The 19741-nt window shown below is 44.6% G+C and overlaps 1 protein-coding gene across 1 annotated transcript in view; it reads right to left on the bottom strand.

Annotated features, from left to right (window-relative positions):
* The window catches only part of LOC138527099 (protein ELYS-like), a 510654-nt gene that overhangs the window by 175891 nt on the left and 315022 nt on the right, over nucleotides 1–19741 (bottom strand). Inside the window, exons 16-20 of the mRNA XM_069638141.1 lie at nucleotides 13401–13530; nucleotides 11909–11965; nucleotides 10195–10338; nucleotides 3601–3794; nucleotides 983–1076 (exon numbers count right to left, since the gene is read on the bottom strand). Of these exons, the coding sequence (XP_069494242.1) occupies nucleotides 983–1076; nucleotides 3601–3794; nucleotides 10195–10338; nucleotides 11909–11965; nucleotides 13401–13530 (619 nt within the window). The remainder of the gene's footprint in view (nucleotides 1–982; nucleotides 1077–3600; nucleotides 3795–10194; nucleotides 10339–11908; nucleotides 11966–13400; nucleotides 13531–19741) is intronic.

Below are 19741 nucleotides of genomic sequence, written 5' to 3' on the forward strand. Positions count from 1 at the left end.
GGTGGTAAATGTACCATGGTATGACTGGCGGGCTGGCACTGTTATTCCGCATTAAAGAGTCATATTTTGCCTCCATTGTGGTATGTAGGAATTTTTGCCATCAGTAACCAAGACGTTGGATAAATCCTCAATTTTTATGGAGGAAATTCCTCCAGGCAAGTGCAGGCAGCATTTCTTCCAGCTAGCCCCCCAAAGTTGTAATACGGTGGTGCAGTAACAATGCTGCCAAAACCACAACTGACATATTTTTACCTCCCCTCCATACTTCCAAAGAGGGTCACAGTCAAAAAGCTGGTACCCCACACTGGGTTATTATGATTCAGTAACCAAGAGCAATGCCATGCCTTACCCATTACACCTAAATACAATATTACACATAGCTCTCTGCACTTACTAAGCTGGGAACCAGGTAGGGGGACAGCGGAGGGGGGGGCGGTATTAACTTACCATACCACGCATCAATAGAACCAAGGCTGGAGGTATAGGCTTCGCCTACCGTGCACCCAAGTTCTGCAGCATGCTACCCACAACCCTCAGAGCCGAAACATCACTACTCTCCTTCCGCAAACAACTTAAAACAGCCCTCTTCAACTAACATGTTCACCGGACCTCTCTCATGCTCAATGTATGTATATTATTAAAGCACAATCATTGTCCAATGTAACCACGGGCAGTATTTGTATGTAACCAAGGTTAAGAAACACTGCAACAAGCGCCACGATGCCTTCGGTCTGCTGTGCGCTCAACAAATGTGAATAAATAAATAAATAAATAAATATTAAGTCGTACAACTGCTGCCTCTTCCACTGATACCTTCCTGACACACAGAAACCGGAATAGCATATGATTCAGAGCAGAGAGCGGGGTAGGATAGTCTGCTCTTTCGGTGTTATTGCTGCTATTAATGCCTCACACATTGCGCTTGCAGCCCCGGTGAAGCCTTGCATCGCAGGAAATTGAGGTATGTTGCGCGTTTTCTTACCATGCAGGTCCTAGGACCTCCTTGAAGCAAGCATTCACACGCGTCCTCTTCCCCAGCAACACTTCTTAGGAGCATCTCGGCGTCCACGTGATACCTGTAGGGACACGAGCGGAGAGCGCGGCGTAAATAGAATTGCATATCATTGCGCTGAAGCGTGGACTTCAGAGGTTAATGCATTATGCATGTGTGTGGCTTTTCAGTCACTCATCTGTAACCAGTGTCGATTTATCGAGCAGTGATCTATGTAGGAGATATCACTAACATGCAAGTGTCATGTGCATGCTATGCCGTCATGGTGGTACAAGCTGGATGCAATCCAGTCTACATAGTTGCACATATGCATCTCTCAACAGTTTCCACTGGGGGGAGGCCAGAATCACCATCGACAACTAAATGAAAATTGGACATGTCATTAAGCTCTACAGGTATCAGGTAATGATGTCCGCCATGCAGAAGGCTACGCTGTGCTTTGTCCCATAATCCCTCAGGGCCCCAAAGTAGATAGAGCCTGTGTGGGCACCTCCAAAATAAGTTCCTCGCCCTAAAAGAGTGCCTGGCATTGTGCCACCTGCTGGCAAAGACGCATGACCGGAAGCGAAGGAGGCGTGCACGGTTACAGGCCACACCCTAAGCCTCACTCCTCACTTTTCCTTTGCTCTGCTAGTGCCGTTCACAGTTGGCGCGTGGAGTTGCAGCCGCTTCCCTCACCCCGGTCGGCCATTGCAGCTATCCTCCTTCCGTCATGTGACAGTCGGTGTGAAATAGTCATGTTGGTCATTGCAGGAGGGAACTCCAAGGCACAAGTTTACCAAAGTGGCGGGTCAGGCCATGGCCGTTGACTCAGAACCTTCTGAACTCACCACCCCCCGCCCCAGTCACTAGCTATCTGAATGGCTCACTTTTATTTGTAGATTGTTGCATAATTGTGAAATGGTGAGCTTGCACTGCCCTGCCAAGTTCTGCACAGTTTGATCAAGGTTTTCACAGCATGATCGGGCCTGATAGCAGGTACACCCTTTCCTTGATTAAGTGAATTCATCCCTTTAATATTTCATTTTGCAATCATATTGACGAGGCTCAACTTTTAGTCAAACTCAATCCGGACACTACCTTTTCGCATGGCGGCTGGCACAGTCCTCCCTCAGGGGATGCAAGACGGACCTATCTATGCACTCTTTCGCAAAACATTAAAAACCGCACCGTTCAACAAATATATGTACATTTTTGGATTGACCCCCCTATTCTGAACTTGACTCCTTATCTGTGATGTAGCGAAACTACCTTAATGATTGATTCCCAAGATGTTATGTCCCCACTCTATCTTCTATGACTCCAGTTCTATGATGTAATGTAATTAGCACACTATTTTCCATCGAGTCCTAACCATGCACCTTTAGTGCTGTGATACCTCCGGGTCTGGGTACTACCAACAAATACAATAAATACATAAAAAAATAAAAATAGTGCCGTACGCCAATAGGCCATCAGGTCTGAGCGTTGCACCCAAACCATCTACACCATAGCATCGCCAGGGGACACTCATGTTATAACTCTGTGATGTGTGTGTTCGCTTCAAAAACGAAGAGGGTGCGAAAAATAGGGCATTCAAAAGGGGTGGATGAAAATAACTGGGAAAGGAGAAGGGTGTAAAACTCTCTGAGCAGAGGAAAGGACAGGGACGGGTAAACCGGAAGACACCGAAGTCTAACAGAGCCCCTGGAACACTATTGTTTTTCATACAAAAAAATGGATACATGTCCAGTTTTAGATACCTTCTTGCTTTCTGGCCTTCTTTCATAAACAGTTATGTGTTTATAAAGAAGAAACGGCCATTCTTTTGTATTAAAAACAATTAAGGGTGCGTATCCCCCTTAAGATGCTTCAGAGTGACGCTGGCAGCGCAACAAGGGACAGAAAATCCAACAGTAAACAAAGCACGGGCGCGAAAATGAGTGATATTGGGATTTCACTGTAGGAAATTTGCTCAACAACTCTCTCTAAACAACTAAATATTTACACAATCCATCTCACCAGAAAATCCAACAGTATTCAGTGTCCGGCCTTTCATGTGCTGTTCACTGTCTCTGAACTCTGCAACTCTTGCTTGCCTAAATTCTCTAAATTGTACAAGCTTTTAACAAAATGCCTCCCTTGGCCAAAGTGATAGCCATACATTGGATGTTTGCCAGTCGTCTGTCATTATATCTTCAACAGATTGTATTGTTTTCGCGTTTTCGCACCGATTGGGTCAACGCTGAGGGCAACGGCTTCCTGTCTTAATCGCGACAGCCTTGAAAATGTGTTTTTTCCTTTATCAAACCTAAGATCACTTACTCTCAACCAATATATTTGTACACTCGTTTTTTCCCTTTCTTTTTAAAATAATTGGGTACCAGAATTATCTGGCGCTGAAATTTGGCGACGAGTCTGTGTGTAGTCCAATGGTTTCTACATTTTAGGGGCGCACAGAAGGTTAAGGAGAAGCCATGCATTTTCTGCTCCCTCCTGCTCAGCAGTGAGGCTCAGAGTGAATTCATGGTAGCAGGGCCAAGGGCCAAGGAAGCTTCTAAGACTAAACATGCTTGCCAAACATGGACACTTGTCGCTTGCCACAGTACCTGTTCAGTTGCAGAACTTGGGTGCGTAGACGCAGGTCTTCAGGGCTGACAATAGGTGGTCGAACGTGCAGAATGTACCTCAGCGCAAGCGGCGGCGCGCCGTACTCAAATAGAAGGAGTTTGGTGATCCACGTGTGTTGCCATGGCAGCCAAGGTTTCCAGGTACTTGGAGAAAGAATCCTATTTAATCCAGCCTGTGTTGAAGAATTTTTGAATTAGTGACAAAAACATTCTCTTTATGGTTCGAGTTTTAGCCTTAAGAGTCAGGAAAGCTGTGTTACACTTTAGTTTGAACTTTAACCCTTTGGAGAAAAATACTTCTAAATAGTTCAGAAAACTGTACAGTATTAAGTGAAAGCTCTATTTACAAAACTGGTTCCCAAAGGTTTACCATTAAATTACAACTTGACGCCAGCAGTTTATTCATTAAAACAGGCTCCTAATAAGCACAAATTGAGTGATGACGTGTGTAACTTTACACCAGGCGTGTCTCCACCTATACAGACCGGCAAGGTTTCAAGTTATATGTAATCATAAGCACTGAAAATTGTCTTTCGAGTATGCAACTGGATTTTCGTTATAAGAACTTACAAAGGAAGTGCATAACTATTGCAACCAAGGTGTCCTTGTTTCTTGGAAGGACCTGTGTGGTTTAAATATGACACCGTTTTTGGGGTTAATGCCCTCCTGACTATTTGTGTGTCCGCGCTCTACTCCTCGTTTTTTTACCCAGAGTGGGACTGACACCCCCCCTGCAATCCCCCCACGTGGCTTCAGCTATTCTGTGTACACCTCAGGTACTTCAGAGCCTTCCTGGTTCCGTTTGGTGGACAGGGACCCCTTTCTAAGTTAACAAAATCAGCATCTCTCACACCAGTGTTTACGCAACCAACGGCAGAGGCGGGGAAGCGGGGGGAGTGGTCATCCCTGTTGGGCTCCTCCTTGTAACTCATAATGAAAGTTATTTACACGGGCAGATGCAACCTGCATTGCATGCGGCACATTGCCAAAATTAATTACTTCGGCAATGCTGGAGCGCATCATTAACATGTCAAGCTGCACTTATGCTGGTGTCTATTGTGGGTGCAGCTTCATGAAAGTGATTTACTGTGCCAATGCTGGCATGTATTGGTGCATCTTCATGGAAATGCTCTACTGGGCAATGCTGGCATATTGTGGGAGTAGCTTCATAAAAGTAAATTACAGTGGTAGTGCTGGTATATGTCGACTTGGCTTCATAAAAGGGATGTAGAGTGGCAAAACTGACATGTCTGGTAAGTGCAATATCCAATGGATTTACAGCATGATCGCTGGCATATATTGCAGGTGCATCAGTATTGTGAAAGAGATATACATTGGCAAAGCTGCCATACATTGTGAGTGCATATTCATGAATGTGCTTAGCAGTGGCAATTCTGGCATATATTGTGGGCACAGCATCATGAACATGATTTGCAATGGCAATGCTAGCGTATATTCTGAACACTTGCATCATTAAATGTTTATGAAATTGTCTTGTCAACTATTGATGGACTAGCATCCATTTGAGTATTTACTGTGTTACTCTGGGGAACTGATTGTAATTTGTATGGCTTTCAGGCCCATTTTCTCAAAGGTTGTGCTGTTAAATTGATATTTTAAGCCAATTATTGAAAATGAAATGTTTGGGGAGAGAAGACCCAGAGCACTCATATGATACTTGGGGCTCCCTAGCAATGACCAGTTACTTGCACTCATTTAGGAAAGAAGTTAACACCCCTTCACTGAAAGTATTCATCATCTGCCACTAACCATGAGTTGTTTACAATGCTGATGTGCGCTCAGACACCCCGCCTCTCGGCACCAAAAGCTGCCTCGGCTACTTTTTGCAATTCATCATTGAACCAAGGAAGCACGTACTCAGGAACGATCTTACGCAAAGGTTGTATAACTCCTACCTTCTCTTTGATCGGCAAGCACTTAGCAAGCCCTCTGTTTGTTACACGGTGGCTAGTCCTTTATCAGTCAAGTCTCTCTTTAAGCTCCGGATCTGTCCTGGAAAATGATGTTGATTTCAACGCACTTAAGGGGAAGAGATGACTCTCGCCTCTTGGGTAATTTTTTTAACTGCCATGGGTTTTCCCCCCAGTGCCGAGGCCTTTTTTGGTGATTTTGGTATTTCGCCATTCAATGCCTTCTAACGTTTTCTGTTCATTAACCCCATAAGTGCCAATGACGAGGTATCTCGTCCTTGGCAACAGGGAGGTAATCCCAAGGACGAGATACCTCACCCTTGGCACTTAAGGGGATAATCTATGTTCCTTCGATTCTGAAGAACATACCAAGCACATATGTTCCTCGATGCAAGTTCTAGGCTATATGTCTCGAAGAACATGGAGGTGAGGTCTCTGGCACCTTTGGATCACTGTGTGTGAGCTCTAACAGACGGGCATCGGAAACACACAATAGAGACTGTTACTCTTACTTCTCGTGGCCCCCTATTCATCCTTACTCTTGCATTTAGGTGACTTGGTTTAAATTCTTGGGGCCCAGCAGGGTCATTAAACGATATTCTAGCAGTTTTTAGTCAGGTCGTTAGTCATGCACCTCCGTGCATGCCAGAGTCCCTACAGAGACTCTGCCAAGACCAACCTCTCGAAGTCCTTGTTGGGTGGTTCTCCAAATAGTGGAGTGTTATGCTTTCCTGGGGCACTCCATAAAGTGGAGGACACTGATTGGTAGTTTGCATGGCTCCTTATCTAGAAACCACTAGATTTGACTGGGAAGCTGCTTTCTGCAACCAGCTTCCTTCAACCTCAGACTGCCACCGACCCTCATCCTACTCTCAACTAAATAATGCCTCTCAGTCTAACTGGCCTTGCTTGGTCTGGACCAGCACAGCCAGATTCTTGAGCTCTCAGTCCTGCACTGCCAGTTTCCTTTCTAAAGGGGCCACCACGCTCTCCAGGCTGTTACCTGGAGGCTGGCATCTTCCATCCTACTCAGGGCAGAAGGCGTGAGGGGAACACCGTCGTGACGCAGGGGTCTGGAAAAGATCCGGGGCTAGGCTGATGTCGGGTCTGTGGGGACTCGGGGCTAGCTAGCCTTTTGATTGTAGCCCCTGAGATTCTGTCCAGGGCTACAACCCAAAGACCTGGGGCTATAGGCCCCTCAGCCCCCTGCCCCCAGCAACGCCTCTTGTTGTGAGCAAGCACGCAGTCCTGGCCCTCCATCTAGAGTCATAGATATGTTGATAGCCTTTTATGTGTAGTTTAAATATTGATGCTGTGCGTGTGCTTGTTTGCACTTGCCATGTTGTTGTTTGCTGTAACATGTGGGTTGAACATGGTAGTGAGAACCTTTGTTGTTGTGGGCTCGCGATTTTAGTAACGGTTGGTGTTAGTGTTGAGGTCGTTTATTATAAGTTGTGATTCTGCATGTATATTTTTAGGTCATTTGATATAAGGTGCGGCTGGTGGTGTCTGTTTTGAGTTGATGTCAAATAATGGGTGCTTTATTGGTATTTATTTCAATATTTAATGTAATGTGGTTTTAGAAAACATGTTATGCTTGAGGTGTATGTTACTTTTTTCTACTTGTCATTTGTGAGGTTGAGGTTGAGTTGAGGTTTGAAGGATGCTGGCTTTACTGTACGCCACGCCTCATCTTTGATAATAGGTTAAGCCTCAACGTTGGCATTCCCAAGCATACTCCACCTCTGGGTCCTGTCTGACCCTTGAATGATCAGTGACTGTTGTAATCAATATTTTCCTTCCAGGTGGGTGGAAGTGGCTCATTTAATCATAATTGCTATGACTTCTTCTTACAGGCAGAAATTACTGATCTTCAGAAGCATTGGAGCAACCAAGGTGTGGGGGCAGTTTAATACTCAGCCAGAGACATGGTGAGAAGAATTAATTGTTGATTTAAAGTGGATGCCCCATCTTACAATGCAATAGTATACTTTAACGGATCCAAGTACGTAGTGCAGATCCTATTATATAGGGTAATGCATTTGGAACTGGTGGACTTTGGTGGCCGTTGTAATTCTTGTCTGAATCTTTTTTTATGGTTGATGTTTACACACGTTTCAATATCAGGGTGGGTGTTGTGAAAACATTGAAATGAGCATGCTTCCCGTGCATTCATTACATACTTAGTGATTCAAGCAGAGATCCATGTTATCAGTCGTACTTGTCAAATACAAAGATTTGTAGTTATTCCTATGGTTCACAAATGGTTTTTAATTTCATGCAAGTCAGCCATGAACCCTCATTGGTGCTAGTTGTCCCTTTCCCCTTACTCATATGCAGATTGTGAAAGAGCATCACAGGAGTGTACCAGACTGGCCACCCTGGAATGTTAACCTTCTATCAGAAAATGATTTAAATGGCTAGTATAGATTCTCATAATGGGCTCTGTTCAGTAAAACTCCTGACATGTGCTTATATCTGCAGCTGATACTGGATGTGATCAATAGACATGAACAATTTTAAAATGAACCAGTTTGCAATGTTAGTGCAAATGAAATAATTTCATTTTTTAACAGGTCTTTCCTTCGCACCCCTTTCAAGATATCTGTGATTTGTTATCCGAGTGGAAGCTTTAATGTGCACTTCACTACACGAGTCTCGCTCACATAGACATAGAGAGAGAGAAAATGAAAAAAGAATAGAAAGGAACGAGAGAGAGAGAGTGGGAGAATGTGAGAGAGAGAGAGAGAGATAGTGGGAAGGAGAAAAAGGGAAGGAGAGTGGGTGGAGAGAGAGGGGGTGAGGGAGAGGGAAAATGAGAGGGGGAGAGCGAGAGAAAAAGAGAGATAGAGCGAGAGAGGGATAATGGGAGGCAGAGAGAGTGGGGGAGGGAGAGGGAATAGGAGAGGGAGAGAGAGAGAGAGGTAGAGGGAGAGAAAGAGAGATAGTGTGAGGCAGAGGGTGGGCGAGAGAGTAGGACGGTGAGATAGCAAGAGAGTGGGGGGCGAGGGAGTGCGAGAGGGAGAGAAAGGGGAGTGTGAGATTGTGTGAGAGGGGAACTGTAAGGGAGAGGGAGGAGAGACAAAGAAGAGAGTATGGGAGAGCGAGAGAGCGAGTGGGAGGGAGATGGAGAGGGGCGGGAGAGGGAGAGGATGAGGGAGAGAGACAGAGACCGGAAAAAGAGGGAGAGAGAGAGAGTTGAAGGGAGAGGGAGCGAGAGAGAGAGAGGGAGAGAAAGAGTTGTAGGGAGAGGGAAACAGCGAGAGGGGGAGAAAGGGAGAGTGTGTGAGAGGGGTACTGTGAGGGAGAGGGAGGAGAGACAAAGAGAAGAGAGTGTCGGAGAGTGAGAGAGCGAGTGGGAGGGAGATGGAGAGCGGTGGGAGGATAGGATCAGGGAGAGAGAGAGAAACCAAGAAAAAGAGGGAAAGAGAGAGAGAGTTGAAGGGAGAGGGAGAGAGAGGAAGCGAGATAGAGAGAGAGAGAAATAGAGAGAGAGAGAAAGAGAGAGAGAGAGAGAGAGAGAGAGAGAGAGAGAGAGTTGGAGGGAGAGGGAAACAGAGAGAGGGGGAGAAAGGGAGAGAGCAAGAGTGTGTGAGAGGGGTACTGTGAAGGAGAGGGAGGAGAGACAAAGAGAAGAGAATGTGGGAGAGAGAGAGTGGGCGAGATGGGGAGAGAGGGCGAGGGAGAGAAGAAGAGAGAGAGAGAGAAAGAGCGAGAGAGAAAGAGGGAGAGAGAGAGTTGGCAGGAGATGGAGAGAGGGGAGAGAGAGGGAAAGAGAGAGAGAGAGAGAGAGAGAGAGAAAGAGTTGGAGGGAGTGGAAGCGGGAGAGAGAAAGAGAGTGTGGGAGAGTGAAAGAGAGTGGGGGAGATGGGAAGAGAGAGGGCGAGGGAGAGAGAGAGGGAGAGAGAGAGAGAGAGAGAGAGAGAGAGAGAGAGAGAGAGTTGGAGGGTGTGGAAGTGGGAGAGAGAGAGAGAAGAGAGTGTGGGAGAGTGAAAGAGAGCTTCCAGTTCTTTGAGGTCAAAGGTCCTTTATTCCGCACCTGGAGATCGGGCGCCGGGGAGAGTTATTGAGGTTGCCCCGTCATCCCTCGATGTGGCTGGGGGCAGCATCTCCTTTTCTAGGGGTATCATTTAACTCACGGAGCACTGATCTTAATGTTTGGCTCCCAGCATGCAATGTGTCGCCACTTTTGCAAACACAGGGGGTAGCTCACCATATTGCTAGACAGTCCCTTTGACTCCACAGTGTTATAACTGCGCGGCAGTCGGACAACAGGACGGGGGGACTTTGGGAGTGGTCTTTTGGAGACTATATTTAGGGGGCACCCTGTAATTAAGCTACTCTAGGGTCACACTCGTCCATTTCTGCAATTAGTGCAGTGGCAAATCTTTTTTTGTTTTGTGCGGGCAAACCCTCATTATCTGCTGGTCCACTTGACTGGTAGAATTGCACCGATGGGGATTCTACTGAGCCCCCTGACCTTCTTTCATTCTACAGGAACAATGGCCGCAGGCATGCATAAAAGCTGCCCAAAACATGTACACGAACGTCCATCGAGGGCGGAAAAGCTGCCATGTTCCAAAAGGAGCCGGTTCCAATTAGACTCTCCTAGACTGGCCCCTGAGAAGTGCCAGGATCTTACCTGTGTCTCCCCGCGGTCCAACAGCCAGAACCCCTGGACCAGTTGGCAGAAGCCAAGGGGCAGGTGAAGCGAGGCTGAGTAGATGGACACAATATCTTCCTGGCTTTCCCAAAAATGTTGAACATCCAGTAAGAAATACAGAACCTGCGTGGCCGGATTAAGGCTTCCAAGGTCACCTTCTTGGCTCATTAAATCACATGCAATGCACCGGTCGCCATACCCACAGTAAGCAGCCTCTTCATCGCAGCAAGAAAGCCAATGGGAAACCTCAGAATGGGGTACCTAACTACTGGCATGGTGCTTAAAAGTGCTCACAGGCACTGGCAATAAGCCATAAGAGGAGGAGAGAAATCGAGGCTGGGATGTGGAGGCGAGGAGGACTGCTTCATGCACTAATACCACCATTGACCCAAGTGCAGGCAGGTAGATATCGCTGCGCATTGTACACTGACCTCTCCATGCCCCCTAGCAGGCAAGATGTATTGACAGTTTCTACCGTCAGTGCAATGTACTTTACTTTTAATACACCGACACTTAAAGCAAAGCCATTGCAAATTACAAGCACACAACATGGAAAGTGTTTTCTTCACACAGACTCTGTGGCAGCTGAAGAGCAGTGCCTGCTGTAAGATGCTACTGTTCTTTTAAACAGTTACCATATTAACCCGAGCACTGTGGCCCTTAGTTTAAAAAAAAACTATAACAAACATTTCCCATTAGTCTTCCTAATGAAATCGCAAAATAAACTATTTATAAAAGTGCAAAAAGTTAAAGACACATTTCTGTAAAGCATGTTCCTACTTTTTGAATCTTTATGTTAAAACATTTCTTTTGTAGTGTTTTGTTTTATAATTGTTTTTCAAAACTCCAAAACACAAAAAAACAGCGAAACAACTTCCTGCTGAATTAGGCAAAATTATGTACAGATTGGCCCATTTATTAACAGGTTGAGAAGCTGGTTTTCGAGTTGCAGCCGTACACTGTAAATCCCACTTTCTCTAATGCCTCTTGCAGCCATATTGCCTTACCGCAAACACTACATACTATGCTCATTGGTTGGAGGTGCCAGCCCTCAGAGACAGTATGTTTTCTGCTGCAGTCAGTACAGTCATGATGAAGAGGCAGATATAAAATATGACTCTTCCTTTAGTGATCACAAGCTCTTCTGTGACTTCACTCAACCCACACCCCGCGATGTCTCAGATCTCGTTGGTAGAACGACCCATTCGGACATCTTGCAGTAGGAATCTGCGTGGGTGTAATTTTAGCGGGGGACAGGGGAGTTTGACCACACCCCTCCCCCCACTTCCATGGCACACCATTTTGTCCCCATTCATTTGGGTGGGGAAGCTTTTCTTCAGATGTCATGCCCCCCCCCAACATTTTCAGCAAAGTTACTCCACTGGCAATCTGCACCCTTTGGCTCCACCGATGTTTTGGACTTCAATGCCCATCAGCCCTAACCTGCATAGTCAAGGGGAGGAGATCATGGGAGTTGTAGTCGAAATCACCTGGACAGTCACAGGTTGTAGAACACTTACTCTTCCATTACAGGTCATTTTACAGGTACACTCGTAGCATCGCCTCACTCGCCACAAGCCTTCAAGGTGATACCCCTACTGTTGCTACTATGGTAGCAAATGTACGTTATGAGTCAAATGGGAATATTGTATAAACAAACAAATTAACAAATGAAAGAACGGAATAAGGATACTGTGAGATGAATGAGCCTGTTCTCCTCAGGGTCCAATAAGTACAGTTTTAAAAGAGCCTGTGGAGGGAAATGAAAGAGTGATGAGGTCAGCAATTACTGGTCAACATTTCCAAAAGCATAGTCCCACTCAGCACTTCCCATCCAGCTATGGCGTGTCCAGACTCTTGACTGGGGAGGGCCAATGTCATCCAGTATAGGCAAAGCAGGAAGTCACAGGCATTGTTAAAGGTCCATTCCGGTTCAAACACGTTCACTGCCTTTTCCACCGCTTTATAAATCAGTTCCTCATTTTAGCAGTCATTCGAAACCAAGAAAAGACACCTCACCGGGCATAGGGAAGGGCTACGAGTTGAGGCATTCCCCAAGACCATAACATGAGAAAATGCACAAACTGACAGAGGCAGAAATATTCAGAGAGGACAACCATGAGACACCATTTACAGCACTAATGTGAATTCTGTGTTCAGGTCACTGCTGTTGATATTATGATAAAAATATGGGCGGAAAGTCACATGCAAAAGGCGGACACATTATTGTGTAATCATCCAACACAGACAGTTGTTGCAGTATGTGATGTCGGTGTCAGCCATTGTAATCAGGCTTGGGGGGGACCCCCAAGCACACCCTTAATCATCTGCCCTTCTCCTCGATATAGCTGGGCTATTATAGAGTGCCCATAAGCGTAGCAGGTGGGCTGAGGTCCCAATTGCTTCTCAAGATCCATAAATATCAGCGAAAGCGATTGGGTGGCTGCTCTTTCTCAGTTCTGGCCCCCAGCTTGTGGAACGCTCTTCCGCTATCTCTGAGAACGCTTGCTGAGTAGCTCCCTTTTAGAAAAGAGCTGAAACTCCTCTGTATTAACTTGGTTTCTTATCTCCTCTATTGGGAGTGTGAAGAACTGGTTAGTGGGCTGTCGTTCTTCCCAGTGCCTAGAAGCCTCCGGGTCTTAATCTGACGCTCTATACCTTTTCCAAAAAAAGCTAACTTCAGCCACGAGTTGCAAAGAACTCTCCTTTTCTTGAAAAATGATCATCCTCACAAAAGAGAACAAAAGAAACAGCGATTAAAAAAAAAAATACAAGTGACTCAAAAGATAGCATTTTTTTAAAGGACTCATGAATTGATTTAAAAAACAGCATTTAAAAAACTGAACTGAATACAAAAATAATGTTAACTTCTTTGTATACAGTAAACCAACTAAAACACGAGAAAAAATGATTTGACAAATTAAATGCGCCAAAAAGTTCACAGCGCTTGGATTGCCCCGAAATCGAACATTTCCATTTGTTGAGATGTTTTGGTATTATTCCTTTTATCTATAAAAGGCAAACAAATTTCACTCTACTCCTGAGCATTTTCAAAATGTCCATATGATGAGTGAGTTCATTCAAACCCCGCTGTGTTTAATTAATTTATTTTCAAATATCAACCTAAGAGTAGACATTAGAACAAGGTGTGAACATACATGTTTCCTCCACAGCACACTACATACCTCAAGGCTCGGGGGCGGGTATATGTCATGGGCATTCTCATCCACTGTACCCCACAGGCTGCCATGTTGCTCCGTGAGTCTGCGTAGTACTTCGTTTACCAGTAGCCCACTTGATGGCCGGCATATGGGTCTGTAAGAGGTCAATTAAAATGTACATCATATTATGATCACTGCAGTAGTTAGTCAGTGTCTTGGTCATGGCCTCACTTCCGGCCTCTCTGCTTATCTCCCGCAACCTCCCTGTATGGCCTCACTGTTGGCCAATCTACTTGGCTAAGACACATCATCTAACTTGCTGGACCCTTTCCTTTCTATCGTCCCCTTTTTACATCTAAAAGGATAATGTGGGTGGCTGACCACATGCTCAGAGACCAGCATGACACAGTGCTACTTTATCCTTTCATCCTATGAGATCAAATTAGTCCATTGAGTTGGAAAATGAAAACACATTACTACTGGGTAAGCCACCCCGCTACATATGTGCTCCTTGGCAGGTATTACATAATTACTAGAGTCATACTACTCCCCATAACACCATTAAGAGGCACCGGTGTTCTCTGATCTTCTGTCCCCACCATGGAAGTGGATACCCAATACATTGGCAGCTCTCTGCACCAGCACAGAAATGTGCCTTGCTGCCTCTCCTGCATATAGTGATAAGACATCGATGCAGCGCTGACAACGGAATCTGGCGGCAACCTGAACTGCGCTGATCGTTCTTTGCATCGCCTCCTCCATAGTTCAACGGATGTGTTGCAAACTGCACCGCCCCAATGTGCTGAGGGGTGGTCTCTACAATTACAGTACAACCCACTGCTACACCTCACAACACAAGTTTCTGCAGATAACTTTATCACTAAACTAACAAGCAAAACAAGAACTTTGTGTCAGGCTGTCCTTGCAGTGGTGAGCTAAATCATGGTTAGGATTAAAGTGTAGTCTGCACGGCAGACAGTGGCACCGCTACTCCACGCTTCAGCTCCTTAAAAGCCCCAAAGTTCCTCCCTCATAAACCACCTCTGCTCCCAAGCTTCTCTAACTTAACAACCAAACTCTCCAGATCTGAGATTCTGAAGGCAGATGGTGGCCCTTTCCCAGCCCTCAAATCACAGTTCTGTCAATTCCACCAAGCAGCAATTATTCTATTAACCCCTTCCATTTCTTAATGGGATATACCTACATATTATGGATATCATAAACGCCCCATTATGATGTGTACCAGAATGATCTTGGGGAGCAAGCAAGGGTGGCTCATCCACAATGGACGAGGGGGCGATGACCCACTGTGTCTTGGCCCCATCTCACCCATTATGGAGGATCCAGCCCAGTGAAACACTGAGCGCACCGTCAGCTGTTTTTTCAGTTGAGGGAGTGCTCTAAACTGTCAAAGAAACATTGTTTCCCTTTGACAGTTACAGTTCCCCAGCTGCTCAAGCTCAATGAGCCATGCAAGGCTCGGGCGGTGTACTTCCGCAGCCTTGCATAGCTCAGTGGAAACGCTGGCTGGGGAACTGCATGTCTGTATGTGCAAGGGGTGCTACTGTGCTCCTCACACATACCGACTGAGCAGGTTGAAATGGGGCGTGTGCTCACCCATGCTCAGGCCCCTGCATGCATGTGCATGAGCAGGAAGCTTCCCGATTCCTGTTCATGCTAGCAAACTTCAGGACCCGTGGCAGATGGTAAGTTTGTTTATGTTCATGTATTTTTTATTTAACTTATGTGTATGGATGCGTGCATGCTTGTGTTGTTATGTGAATGTATGATGATGGATGCCAGCGTGAATGAGAGAGTGCTTGCTGTGTGTAGAATTTAAATCATGCACTATCGCACTGCACTGATTGACAAGAATTTTATCAGAACACACAGCCGACACATGTTTCGACCTACAAGGTCTTTTTCCAGGCTAGTTATATCATTTAAACACATACATGCATATTATACAAAGGTTCATATGTATATAAAAATGTCCAACAATAATTGCAATGTAGACCAATTCAGCCCATGGGCATACATAATCATACCAATACAAAACAAGCATTTTGTGAAACCATTTTGGGTACTATGATTATAACAACACAGGGCATCGAGTTCAGTTGCATTTCGAAGTGAGACAAACATTGAAAGTAAATATGAACCCACAAAGCAAAAAGATAAACAAGATATGAGGGAGAAGGGAACATATTAAAACAAAAACGACAAGGAAAGACCAAAAACAAACCCACAAAGAACACCATTAGTAATATTTCTGTTAAAGAGAGGTCATTCCTCAGACATAACCTCATGCAGTCAGCCATCCTTGATAACACACACCGTGCAAGAAAGAGAGATAAAGCAACTGTTTAATCAACTGTTTCACACGCTAACAAAGAAACGCTCACTGTTTTCCTACATACACCATACGTTTATAGGATGGCACGCGTTACAGGTCAATTCTAAAATGAACCTCATTACACAATTGGTCACATTCCTACAAGTGTATTGACTTTTTTCGTGGGACACAAACACTTCCTGAAAAACATGACTTCTTCTTTCTTGCAATGACCTCATGTATGCTAATCATCATGACTGGTTCTTGTCCACATTCACAGGGCATACGTTGCAGCTTTAAAACTGGAAGCAAACAGTTCTGTGATGATGCACACTTGCGCAAGACTCTAGCATATTCTGCCAAGGACATGAGATTAGCTGCCATGTTTTCATTTGCCACCTCACTCTTAACTCCTCTTAGCCCTCTATTGTTCTCAAATATCCTTAGCTTGAACTGTTATTTGTCTGAGCTTCCACACATCCCCAGAATTCTGCTTGTTCACCTTTAAATGTCCCTAAGGCTTAAGGCCTGTAGCCATTTGTAATGCATACTGTGGAGTCCATTTGAAAATGAATGGACATTTGTTGCTGTAATATTTCTTATGTCACGGAGCTATATTCTGCATGTATTTGAGCACCACATTTTCTAATGTCTAGTGTCTATTAAGTGTAGGTAATATCCTTCATATCTAAAGACAGTTGCCCTAATGTCTGTGTAACTTTGTAATGAACATATGTTTGTCTTGTCTATTAAGCAGCTACATGTGTCATAGGTGAGATGGCATCACTTACCTCTGTCATCCTTTGCTCACACTGTGTTTATCCTCACTGTTTCTGTTTAGGGTATGGATAATACTTTTGATTGAGTGCATAACTACTCTCATATTTGCAATATTGGACCAGGGGGTAGGACACGGGCTCTGAATAAAATGTTTACATGTCCGTCAACAGAGGGAGAGTGGGTCTACTCCTCTTTATTTCATTGATTACAGATCTCTTCTGTATCCAAAGTACTGATGTAGTTTCCCAACTGGGCAATTGCCACGCCCTTGGTGTTCATGCATATGCATGCTGAGTGATCAATTGTACATTCCACCACCTCCAGGTGCCAAAAAATAATTTCACCACAAGTGGGAAATTGTATTGTGACCATATAGTGAGTCGTGCCAATTATAGGTTCCCCTGTTAGAAGGGTTTTTAATGTTCTAAAAGGGGAATCGATCATTGGCATAACTCATTATATATTCACAATAGAATGGCACAGTATTTTGAATAGAGAAGTGATCTGTAATCAGTAGCATTATTTTTAAGCACCTGAAGGTGGTTGAATGTACAATTGATCCTTCAGGATGCATATGGCTCGGGAGGATAGCTCAGGGGCGACGCGCTCGCCTTGGAAGCAAGACGATGCGGAGCAACACAGGTTTGATCCCCAGATCCGTGCTTAGAAACCTCTGGGTATTAAGCGTGTTATAAATAACCAATTATAATTATGCATGAACGCTAAGTGCATGGCAATGGCCCAGTTGGCAAACTACATGAGTACTTTGGATACAGAAGTGAGTGATCTGTAAGTAATGAAATATTACTAATGGTGTTCTTTGTGTTTTTTTGTCTTTCCTTGTCATTTTTGTTTTAATATGTTCCCTTCCCCCTCATATCTTGTTTATCTTTTTGCATGGTGGGTTTATATTTACCTTCAAATTGTTGTCTCACTTTGAAATGCAACTGAACTTGATGCCCTGTGTTGTTATAATTATAGTACCCAACCTGGTTTCACAAAATGCTTGTTTTGTATGGGTATGATTATGTATGCCCATGGGCTGAATTGGTATACATTGCAATTATTGGTAGACATGTTTGTATACATAGAAACCTTTGTATAATATGCATGTATGTGTTTTGATGATATAACCAGCCTGAAAAAGACCTTGCAGGTCGGAACATGTGTCGGCTGTGTGTTCTGATTAAATTCTTGTCAATCAGCGCGTGGGATAGTGTATGATTTAAATTGGAAATGTCTACAGGATCTCATTTGGACACAGGGACCCAACTGGCATTATCACCCAAAGCAGATTGTTTTGCAACTTTGTTAACCTGTTCTTGTACTGTGTATTGAACTGGCATGCACAGTAGGCTGTGTGTATGTTGTGTAAATGTGTGTTTGTATGTTCATTTATTTATTATTTAAATATGTGTATAGATGTGTGTATGCTTGTGTTATGAGTGAGTGCGTGATGATGGGTGCTTGTGTGAATGAGAGAGTGCTTGCTGTATGAATATTGTGTTAGTGCGTGTGTGTGTGTTTGTGTTTTTGTGTGTTTGTGTGTTTGTGCTGGTCCGTGGAGCTGATTTTGGCAAGTGGGGGGAGGAGGTTTGTGCCTTTGTTGCACAATCCCCCTCCCCACAGGCCAACATCAGCTCTTCTGAGGTGCTGTTGTGCACAGGGGACAGGGATGGAATTTATTTACTGGACATCTATGACATATGTCTAGTATACAAATGCCCTCCCTGCTACTTGAGTCCACGAGCTCCTTGCATACACACATACTCACTTTGATTGTGTGCGTGTGTTTTGCGCTATGGAGCCCAGGGAGCAGGCATGGTATTTTCTTACAGGACCTCTATCATAGATGTCCAGTTAAAAAATACCATGCCTGTGCCTTGGATCCCGAGTACCTGGCACAAATACATAGGCACATTAATTTTGTGTGTCTGTGAGGAGCTGGGGACACAGGGAAAGGCATGTCATTTGTTTTACTGTCAACTATGATAAATGTTCAGTAAAAATACCATGCCTGACCCCTGTGCCCCCAGCACCTCGCTTACACACAATCACATTCATCGTGTGCGTGTGGCACATGGTGGCCCAGGGGGAAGGCATGGCATTTTTTGCTGGGTATGTCCAGTAAAGAATGCCAACCTAGTCTGCTGGGATTCATAGCGCCTCACATGCAATGTCATGTCTGATCCGTAAGCTCCCAAGTGCCTTGCATGTACACATAATTGATTATCTCTGCATGTGAGGCGCTGGAGGGCAATGGGAGAAGGAATGCCATTTATTAATGGGCATCTGGTAGATACCCAGGAACAAATACCATGACTGGGCCCCAGCACCTCGCACACACACAATTAATGTGTTCCTGTGAGGCACTCGGGCCTCAGGGGGCGGACTTGGTAGTTTTTACTGGGCACTATGCCCAGTAAAAAATGCCATGGCTGTACTCTTGGAACCTAGCTCTTGACACGCATCTGCCCTCTAGGCCCCCCAGCACCTTGTAATCACACATAACCACACTCATCATTAATGTGATTATGTCTGAGTGCAAGGTGCTGGCGTGCCATGAAGCAGGCATGGAATTATTTTACTGGGCATGGTTGATAAAGCAAGCATAGTAAGTGTTATTATGTAGCTGGACAGGAATTTTGATGCAGCCAGTCTAGCCTTTTCTTGTTGTGGTATGAAATTGTATATTGGGTAGCTTTGATAAAGGAAGCATGGTCATAGGTGTTATTCGTTCTGTGGCGTGAGATTTTATATTGGGCATCTTTGATAAAGCAAGCATGATAAGTGTTAATATGTAGCTAGAATGGCATGTCAATGCAGCCAGTCTAGTCATTTCTTATTGTGGTAGGACATTTTGTATTGGGCATCTTTGGTAAAGCAAGCATTATAAGTGTTATTATGAAGCAAGACTGGCACTTTTATGCAACCAGTGTAGCCATTTCTTATTGTGGTATGGCATTTTGTATTGGGCATCTTTGCTAAAGCAAGTATGATAAGTGTTATTATGTATCTCGACTAGCATTTTAGTGCAGCCAACGTATTGGCACTGCCAGTGTGAAAATATTTTTTACTTGCGGATATTGTGAGAAAAGGCATCGTGAAAATGTGTTGGGGAAATGCTCATGTGCACTGTTGGTGATTTGCATCTATTGGATTTTTTCATGAGTTACCCTACAAAACCTATTGCAAACTGTTTGACTTTTTACCCAATTTTTCTAAAAAAGTGTGCTCTAAAATGCACCAT

This window comes from Ambystoma mexicanum, chromosome 14 (genome assembly GCF_040938575.1).
Source record: "Ambystoma mexicanum isolate Mex_15411 chromosome 14, UKY_AmexF1_1, whole genome shotgun sequence".
NCBI classification, from domain to species: domain Eukaryota; kingdom Metazoa; phylum Chordata; class Amphibia; order Caudata; family Ambystomatidae; genus Ambystoma; species Ambystoma mexicanum.